The 10,531-nt window shown below is 41.2% G+C and overlaps 1 protein-coding gene across 5 annotated transcripts in view; it reads right to left on the bottom strand.

Annotated features, from left to right (window-relative positions):
* Nucleotides 1-10,531, bottom strand: part of fra (neogenin protein frazzled) — a 195,756-nt gene that overhangs the window by 175,284 nt on the left and 9,941 nt on the right. For all 5 annotated transcript variants that reach the window (XM_070095374.1, XM_070095369.1, XM_070095391.1 and 2 more), the window contains exons 2-3: nucleotides 2,400-2,622; nucleotides 1,948-2,251 (exon numbers count right to left, since the gene is read on the bottom strand). In XM_070095374.1, the coding sequence (XP_069951475.1) occupies nucleotides 1,948-2,251; nucleotides 2,400-2,622 (527 nt within the window). The remainder of the gene's footprint in view (nucleotides 1-1,947; nucleotides 2,252-2,399; nucleotides 2,623-10,531) is intronic.

Below are 10,531 nucleotides of genomic sequence, written 5' to 3'. Positions count from 1 at the left end.
TAACACCAGAGACAGAAGAATAAGTAGATTTGATATAATCAGTCTTTCAGCCATGTTAGGAGGTGGTCAGTCTTTCAATTTAAAAATGTGTGAATGGGAAAATAGACTATGAGTTCCAAACACTAAACTTACAATTTTCAAGGGGTAAAATGGTAAAAAATGATCAGAGATGTGACGGGTGGGATGGAAGATATACACTAAAATAATACTCTACAACGGTTCAGACACCTTAAGATGACCAAAGGTATACTTTCATGGAAGATATACAGGAGTGAAGTACAGTGGACCCTTGACCGATGATTTTAATCTGCTCCAGAGAGCTTGTCCTTAGCCGAATTTATCTTTAGCCAAATTAATTTTCCCCATAAGAAATAATGGAAATCCAATTAATCTGTTCCAGACAGCCAAAAGTATTAAAAAAATAATTTTTTTTACATGAAATATACATTTCCCTACAAAGAAAATAATGAGATATGCACAATAAATACATAAATAAATAAGAAAATGACACTTACCTTTTTTGAAGAGTATTGATGAGTGATGAGACACTGTTTTTCTTGAACATTCTGGGATTTTCAGAGTGATACATGAGTAAAGGCTTCACTTTGCAATCCCCACTAGCATTACAACAAAACAAGAAAGTTAGCCTGTCTTTCATAGGCTTGTATCCTGGGAGTGCCTTTTCCTCCTGAGTAATGTAGGAACTGTTTGGCATTTTCTTCCAGGACAGGCCTGTTTCATCACTGTTGGGGCTGGAAATTTTCAGCTTCATCATGCCTTATCACACTGTGTATGCCACTTATAACTCTCAAACCAACCTTTGCTGGCCTTAAATTCCCCAATATGAGCACTAGTTCCAGGCATTTTTTCCTGTTCACCTGGGTGTTAGTTGACTGGTGTGGGTCGCATCCTGGGGGACAAAATTAAGGACCCCAATGGAAATAAGTTAGACAGTCCTCGATGACCCACTGACTTTCTTGGGTTATCCTAGGTGGCTAACCCTCCGGGGTTAATTGTTTCTCAGTAATTGTTTCTAATTAAGCCACACCAACAACATTCTCTCCACATCTTCGAGTAGTACAAGTGACGGTGGTGCAGCAACAGCAGAAACTGACCATGGTACAGCAGCAGCTGATGGTGGTACAGCAGCAGCTGACAGTGGTGCAGCAGCAGCTGACAGTGATACAGCAGCAGCTGACAGTGGTGCAGCAACAGCAGCAGCTGATGGTGGTACAGCAGCAGCTGACAGTAGTACAGCAGCAGCTGACGGTGGTGCAGCAGCAGCAGCAGCAGCAGCTGACTGTGGTACAGCAGCAGCTGATGGTGGCACAGCAGGAGCTGACGGTGGTACAGCAGCAACCGATGGTGGTACAGCAGCAGCTGTCAGTGGTGCAGCAACAGCAGCAGCTGACAGTGGTACAGCAGCAGCTGATGGTGGTGCAGCAACAGCAGCAGTTACAAGCACTAAAAACAATGGAATAATACAAAATATATCACATGCATGTGTGAAACCATCTGCCCTGACTTTTAAACAATGGCACACTAGCTGAAGGCAAGGCAGCTGAGGCGCTCAGGCTGGACAGACAGGCAGACACGTTCAGGACGAATGTCCTTACCTGAGTTTTTCATCATTGGTCGAGCCAATATTTTTACGCAAAAACACATCATTGCCCGATTTTATCGTTAGTCGATGCCATCGTTGGTCGAGGGTCCACTATACAAGGAAATAATGGTGAGTAGACAACCTACTTCATAGAAAAGGAGTGCAGAGAGATTACTAAAGGCATAGGGTTATATAACATGATAGATGACTATATTACATCAAAGGTACATAGCTATTTCCGTCATGATCATCCTCTTTCAGGGGCTCTAGGAGGGGGAAACCATCAGAGATATAGAGAAATAAAATATCTAAATAACATAATTTTAACAGCAATGGACACATACCTGCATATAATACATTGTAAATCCAGAAATAGGTGTCTTTACTGTTTGAGGATATGACCAAATGACCTGCAAACTAGTTGGGGAAGTGGGAATGACTTTGAGATTTTCTGGTGCTGATGGTAAGTCCAGGTCAGGCTTTGTGTACACAGGCACTTCATCACTTGATGCTCCAACTAGACCATTTGAAGTGTGGGCAACCACACGAACCAAATAGTTACTCCCAGGAATAAGGTGACTGATCTGTGTTTTGTATTCATCCAATCCCTCACTTGATGAGCTGGCACTCACATTCTGAACACGCTCCCTGTATCAAGTTTATGAATTAAAAATCAGTCTCTTTTTGAAATATGAATTATTGAGTCAAATATGTTCAACAAATCCTGAAAACTGTTTCAATAAATTACAGTTTTCCATCAAATCAATGGTAGTACTAGAAAGAACAAATATATTACCTAAGAGAACCTTCCTGTCTATAAAACACTGAATACCCAACAATGTGATCATTGTTCTTCTCAGGTTCATGCCATGCAAGAGTGATGAATCTATTACTGGCGATTATAGCTTGCAAGTGTCTGGGAGGTGATGGAGCCAGTGAGTGACTTCCACTAATAACATCCCCAGAATCACCACTCTCACTACTGTCCTCCTCTTGTACTGAGCCACCCTTGGAAACACCTGTTGGCAATTATATGGGTATTATATCTATTCTTTTCTGTTGCAATTTATCGGGCAAAACTTTTGCTGTAAAAATTAAACAAAATAAATATTCTTTGCAAAATTTAGGGTTTTACTGCATATCAGTGATGGTAAAAATTAAAAGAATACAAAACATGTTAACTGCAATTAATGAAGCAGTTATGAGCATAATCACTAGTACATAATAACCAGAGTTGCTCGACATTAAAAGTGGTACAGACCAAAATTAAAATGGAGGTACTTACCTTTGAATATTTTAAGTAAATATATATGAAGTGAAAGAATTTTTGATAGAAATATATTTACATGATGAAAGGGGCTCTTGTTTGAGACATGTTCATACTTTCATACACATGGTAGTTGATATAAGCATATATCTAAGTGCATACTTAAAGTTTAATGCTACATATCTACAGCATAAGTAACTACTGTATAATGAAACAAAGTGAAACTGATTTTACAGAGATTAAAATAATCCAACACATGACCCATCTCCATTAACATCATGCCAAGGGTGCACATTAGTTACCTTTTTTTACACTGTACAATTGTGATGCTTTCCATTACAGACTAGACAACTCTACACACACATTGTATACTACACATCCATATTAATTTATCCTGTGTATTTTGCAGCATTAAACACATAAAAAATAGTAATAAAGTTGGTAGAATTACCGACAATATGTAAAGTAAAAGGACACAAGTGCAACTAATGTGACATTTATTGTGGCAACGTTTCGCTCTCCAGGAGCTTTATCAAGCCATTACAAACAATACATGGACACAGAGGGTATATAAAGGTTCAGAGTGAGGTGAATACTAGTGAGGTACCATTTCGATGTTCACTAGTGGTAGTAGTAGTAGTAGTAGTAGTAGTAGTGGTAGTGACAAAAGTAATACAATATGGTAGAGCAATTAATTCGTACATGAGTAAAAGGATATAAAAGCTATTACTTGGGTAACATAAAAATAGGTTGGACAAATATAAACTGGAATGAGGCAGCTTGTTTCAGTGTTCACTCTCTGTGCTTTGTGTAGTATAACAGGAGAGACTATGTGATGGCAGGGTTTACTGTTTTCAGGAGGATTCTTGCTAAGACTTCGGAGATGGTGAAGCTGCCGTTGTTTTGTTTAATTGTATTCGAAACAGCGATCAGTGCTGATTCGAGGCACTTGCGTCTGCGGAAATTAGTTTCTTTGATCACTAATTGGGCGTCTCTGAATTTCATGAGATGATTGGTGGAATTTCGGTGTTGTACACAGGCGTTGTTCAGGTTATCGTTCCTACATGCGTAAATGTGTTCATTGAGGCGGGTGTCGAGGTTTCTGGCTGTTTCACCTACGTAAATCTTGTCACAGCCTCCACAGGGTATAGTGTAAACTCCTGCATTGACTGGTTCGTGGTGCTTGGATTTTGTCCTGGTTATATCCTTTATTGAAGTGCTAGAAGCGATGGCGACTCTGGTGTTAGCTTGTGAAAGTGCTTTTGAGACGTTCAGTGCAACCTGACTGTTGGGAAGAATTATAACTTTGCTGGGAGTGGTGTTGATGCGTGGAGAATTTATGATCTGAAGAGCTCTTTTCTTGCAGTCTTTGATGAAAAAAAGAAGGAAAATGTAACTCTGTGAATGTTTGGTGAATGTATGTACACTCCTCGTCAAGAAACTCAGGACTACAAATTCGGTATGCTCTTAGGAAAAACCCGATGATGATGCCTCTTTTGGTCTTGGTATCTTGACTGGAATAGAAGTGTGTGAGATCATTTTTATTGGTGGGTTTCCGATAAACTTGAAATCTTAGGTTGTTGTCTACTTTGTGAATGAGGACGTCGAGGAAAGGTAGCTTGTCATTGGACTCTTCTTCTAGTGTAAACTGGATCGCCGGTTCAACTGCGTTGAGCCTTGCCTGAAGATCCCGTACATCAAAACGTTTTGGAGTTATTACGAGGACATCGTCCACGTAACGTAACCAAGTGACGCTTGAAGGGATGATGTTGGCGAAGTGTTCGGACTCTAGGTGTTCCATGTATAAGTTGGCTAGGACGGCACTGATGGGGGACCCCATTCCCATGCCGTAGGTTTGTTTGTAGAGCTTGTTATTGAAAGAAAAACAGTTGAAATTAACACAGAGTTCAATTAAGTCAACAAAATCTCCGGGAGGTAGAGGAAGATTAAGGTCCTGATTGACTTTACGTCGTAGAACCTCGATGGCTTTTTTGGTAGGTACTTTTGTGAAGAGGGAAGTCACATCCAAACTGCTTAGTTTCTTGTTACGGATGGAGAGGTTACGGATGCGGTTGAGAAGGTCACCTGAGTGTTTAAGATGAGCGGGGCTGATGGTCCCCAGAAGGCAGGAAAGATGTTTGGCAAGAACTCCGGCTAGTTTGTGTGGAGCACTAACACCAGAGTCGCCATCGCTTCTAGCACTTCAATAAAGGATATAACCAGGACAAAATCCAAGCACCACGAACCAGTCAGTGCAGGAGTTTACACTATACCCTGTGGAGGCTGTGACAAGATTTACGTAGGTGAAACAGCCAGAAACCTCGACACCCGCCTCAATGAACACATTTACGCATGTAGGAACGATAACCTGAACAACGCCTGTGTACAACATCGAAATTCCACCAATCATCTCATGAAATTCAGAGACGCCCAATTAGTGATCAAAGAAACTAATTTCCGCAGACGCAAGTGCCTCGAATCAGCACTGATCGCTGTTTCGAATACAATTAAACAAAACAACGGCAGCTTCACCATCTCCGAAGTCTTAGCAAGAATCCTCCTGAAAACAGTAAACCCTGCCATCACATAGTCTCTCCTGTTATACTACACAAAGCACAGAGAGTGAACACTGAAACAAGCTGCCTCATTCCAGTTTATATTTGTCCAACCTATTTTTATGTTACCCAAGTAATAGCTTTTATATCCTTTTACTCATGTACGAATTAATTGCTCTACCATATTGTATTACTTTTGTCACTACCACTACTACTACTACTACTACTACTACTACCACTAGTGAACATCGAAATGGTACCTCACTAGTATTCACCTCACTCTGAGCCTTTATATACCCTCTGTGTCCATGTATTGTTTGTAAAGGCTTGATAAAGCTCCTGGAGAGCGAAACGTTGCCACAATAAATGTCACATTAGTTGCACTTGTGTCCTTTTACTTTACATAAAAAATATGTGGAAATGTAGTTATTCTTAAATGAGGAGGAAAAATCTTGTTCTGGTAAGCTAAAAGATGCTTAACCATGGGTATATGGCACTGGTATTCCAGGAGCTGCTTTAAGTACGGGCATACAATAATGGTATTCTAGCATAAGTATGCCAACTGCTGCTTAACAAATAAGAGGGTCATCATTTGCCAAAGGCTCACATTAGGAGTTTTATTTTAGACCAAAACTAACTTAGACATCTCACCTAACCTAACTTACACTAATGTAATATATATTCATCTTTTCTTTCTTTCAACACACCGGCCATATCCCACCAAGGCAGGGTGGCCCAAAAAGAAAAACGAAAGTTTCTCTTTTAAATTTAGCAATTTATACGGGAGAAGGGGTTACTAGGCCCTTGCTTCCGGCATTTTAGTCACCTCTTACAACAGGCATGGCTTACGGAGGAAGAATTCTGTTCCACTTCCCCTTGGAGATAAGAGGAAATAAACAAGAACAAGAACTAGAAAGAAAATAGAAGAATACCCAGAGGGGTGTGTGTATATATATGCTTGTACATGTATGTGTAGTGTGATCTAAGTGCAAGTAGAAGTAGCAAGACATACCTGAAATCTTGCATGTTTATGAGACAGACAAAAGACACCAGCAATCCTACCATCATGTAAAACAATTACAGGTTTTCGTTGTACACTCACTTGGCAGGACGGTAGTACCTCCCTGGGCGGTTGCTGTTTACCAACCTACTACCTGAGGTTCCTAAACCTGTATTCCCTGGAATGCAGGCGGGAGAGATACATGATTATATACACCTGGAAAATCCTAGAGGAACTAGTACCGAACTTGCACACGAAAATCACTCACTTGGCAGATGATGCAACATCCCCCCAATGAAAAGCAGGGGTGTCACTAGCACGTTAAGCGACCATACAATAAGTGTCAGGGGCCCGAGACTGTTCAACTGCCTCCCAGCATACATAAAGGGGATTACCAACAGACCCCTGGCAGTCTTCAAGCTGGCACTGGACAAGCACCTAAAGTCGGTTCCTGACCAGCCGGGCTGTGGCTCATACGTTGGTTTGCGTGCAGCCAGCAGTAACAGCCTGGTTGATCAGGCTCTGATCCACCAGGAGGCCTGGTCATAGACCGGGCTGCGGGGGCGTTGACCCCCGGAACTCTCTCCAGGTAAACTCCAGGCTAGGATGTAATATATATATATACAGTGGACCCCCGGTTAACGAACTTTTTTCATTCCAGTAGTATGTTCAGGTGCCAGTACTGACCGAATTTTTTCCCATAAGGAATATTGTGAAGTAGATTAGTCCATTTCAGACCCCCAAACATACACGTACAAACGCACTTACATAAATACACTTACATAATTGGTCGCATTTGGAGGTGATCGTTAAGCGGGGGTCCACTGTATATATATATACAGTGGTCCCTCGTTATTCGTAATTAATCCGTTCCTGGAGCCATTACTGTAAATGAAATTTACGATTTACGAATCAATTTTTCCCATAAGAAATAATGTAAATATAATTAATCCGTTCCTGACACCCAGAAGTATTAAAACAAAAAAAATTTTAACATGAAATATACATGTAGTACATAAACAATACAATGGGAAATGATGAATGAAACATTAACAGCATAACACTTACCTTTATTGGAGATTCTTCTTAGTGTATGGGAGACTGGAGGAGGAGAGAGAGTGGATTGTTTATAGTTTGGAAAGGGAATCCCCTTCCATCAACACCTCAGGTACCATTTGCTTTTCTGGGGTTGCTTCTCTTCTCTGTTTCTTAATGCCACTAGGACCACCTTGAGAGTCACTGGAGTCCTGTCTCACAAAATAACTGAGGAGAGAGCTCTGTTTCTGACGTCTCTTTAACACTTCCCTAAAATGACCCAAGACTTTGTCACTGTACATGTTGCCAACCTGGCTTGCAACAACCTTGTTAGGGTGATGTTTCTCCATAAAGCTTTCCATCTTACCCCACACAGTAAAAATCTCTTTAATTTCTGAAGAAGGCACCTTCTTCCATCTCTCTTCTTCCTCCTCTGCAGCAGGATTCTGAGCTGCGATGTGTTGCTCTTCCTGCTGAAGCTCTTGCAGCTCCTCAGTGGTGAGCTCTTCATTGTGGTCTTCCACCAATTCTTCCACATCCTCTAAATTCACATCCAACCCCATGGAACTCCCCAGTGCCACAATTGATTTTACAACAGACATAGGCTCATTAGGGTCAGTCCGAAATCCTTCAAAAGCCCTCTTGTCGACACAATCTGGCCACAATTTTCTCCAGGCAGAGTTCAAAGTCCTGGTAGTCACTCCCTCCCAAGCCATACCTATAAGGGTTATACAGTGGAGGATGCTGAAGTGTTCTCTCCAAAATTCCCTTAGGGTCAAGTGAGTGTCTGTGGTCACAGTCAAGCACCTGTGAAACACTGCTTTTGTGTAGTTTTTTTTAAAGTTTGCAATAACATGCTGGTCCATGGGTTGGAGGAGAGGAGTGGTATTCGGGGGCAAGAACTTTACTGTGATGAACCCAAACTCCTCGAAAATTAGGTCATCCAAGTTTGGAGGATGAGCAGGTGCATTGTCCATTACTAGCAGGCACTTGAGATCCAATTTCTTTTCCAGGAGATACTCCTTCACACTAGGGCCAAACACTTCATTGAACCACTCGACGAAAATTTCCCTCATGACCCATGCCTTACTATTAGATTTCCAAAACACACACAATTTACTCTTCATAACATTGTTTTTCCTGAACACTCTGGGATTTTCAGAATGGTACACTAGTAATGGCTTCACTTTGAAATCCCCACTAGCATTAGCACAGAACATTAGCATCAGCCTGTCTTTCATAGGCTTGTGTCCTGGCATTGCCTTTTCCTCTTGTGTAATGAAGGTCCTCTTTGGCATTTTCTTCCAAAAGAGGCCTGTTTCGTCACAAATGAACACTTGTTCAGGTTTTAGTCCTTCAGCCTCTATGTACTCTTGGAATTCATGCACATATTTTTCAGCCGCCTTGTGGTCCGAACTGGCAGCCTCACCATGCCTTACCACACTGTGTATGCCAGTACGGTTCTTAAATCTCTCAAACCAGCCTTTGCTGGCCTTAAATTCACTCACGTCACCACTATTTGCAGGCAATTTCTTTATCAAATCTTCATGCAACTGCCTAGCCTTTTCACAAATAAACAAAGTCATAAGAGTATCTCCAGATAATTGTTTCTCATTTATCCACACCAATAATAACTTCTCAACCTCTTCCAGTACTGATCTCATTTTTGTCAGCATAGTTACTCCCTTTGCAACAACAGCATCCTTTATTTCATTTTTCTTGGGCACTATGGAACATAAGGTTGTGTAGGGTTTCTTATACATCCTGGACAGTTCGGCCACACTTGTACCACTTTCATATTGTTCAATGATGGTTTTCTTAAATTCAATCGTATTTCTCACCTTCTTTACCACAGGCTTGGCACTAGGAGCTTTCTTTGGAGCCATGGTAGCTTATTTAGTACTTGCAAGCACTAAAATAAATGGAATATTATGAAATATTTCGCTGGAGCACGTGAGGGGACCTTTGCTCACTGGTAAACAATGCCAGATTGGCTGCCACCCTGGCTCACGCCGTGGGTACGCGTCCCGGACGAACTACGACTCGCGAGTCAACCTATGAAAAGCGAGTCCATGTTTATACGAAAATACCCCTATGATTGGCGAATTTCACGATTGCCGGGAACTACGAAAAGCGGGGGACCACTTTATATACAGTGGACCCCCGCTTAACGATCACCTCCCAATGCGACCAACTATGTAAGTGTATTTATGTAAGTGCGTTTGTACGTGTATGTTTGGGGGTCTGAAATGGACTAATCTACTTCACAATATTCCTTATGGGAGCAAATTTCGTCAGTACTGGCACCTGAACATACTTCTGGAATGAAAAAATATCGTTAGCCGCGGGTCCACTGTATATATATATATATATATATATTATATATATATATATATATTATATATATATATATATATATATTATATATATATATATTATATTTTTTTTTTTTTTTCAATAAGTTGGCCGTCACCCACCGAGGCAGGGTGATCCAAAAAAAAAAGGAAAATCCCCAAAAAGAAAATGCTTTCATCATCATTCAACACTTTCACCACACTCACACATTATCACTGTTTTTGCAGAGGTGCTCAGAATACAACAGCTTAGAAGGATATACCTATAAAGATACACAACATATCCCTCCAAACTGCCAATATCCCAAACCCCTCCTTTAAAGTGCAGGCATTGTACTTCCCATTTCCAGGACTCAAGTCCGACTATATGAAAATGACCAGTTTCCCTGAATCCCTTCACTAAATATTACCCTGCTCACACTCCAACAGATCGTCAGGTCCCAAGTACCATTCGTCTCCATTCACTCCTATCTAACACGCTCACGCACGCTTGCTGGAAGTCCAAGCCCCTTGCCCACAAAACCTCCTTTACCCCCTCTCTCCAACCCTTTCAAAGATGACCCCTACCTCACCTTCCTTCCCCTATAGACTTATATGCTTTCCATGTCATTCTACTTTGATCCATTCTCTCTAAATGACCAAACCACCTCAACAACCCCTCTTCTTCCCTCTGACTAATACTTTTATTAACTCCACACCTTTTCCTAATTTCCACAC

This window comes from Cherax quadricarinatus, chromosome 4, assembly GCF_038502225.1.
Source record: "Cherax quadricarinatus isolate ZL_2023a chromosome 4, ASM3850222v1, whole genome shotgun sequence".
NCBI classification, from domain to species: domain Eukaryota; kingdom Metazoa; phylum Arthropoda; class Malacostraca; order Decapoda; family Parastacidae; genus Cherax; species Cherax quadricarinatus.
This window is presented reverse-complemented; position numbering and strand designations above follow the sequence as displayed.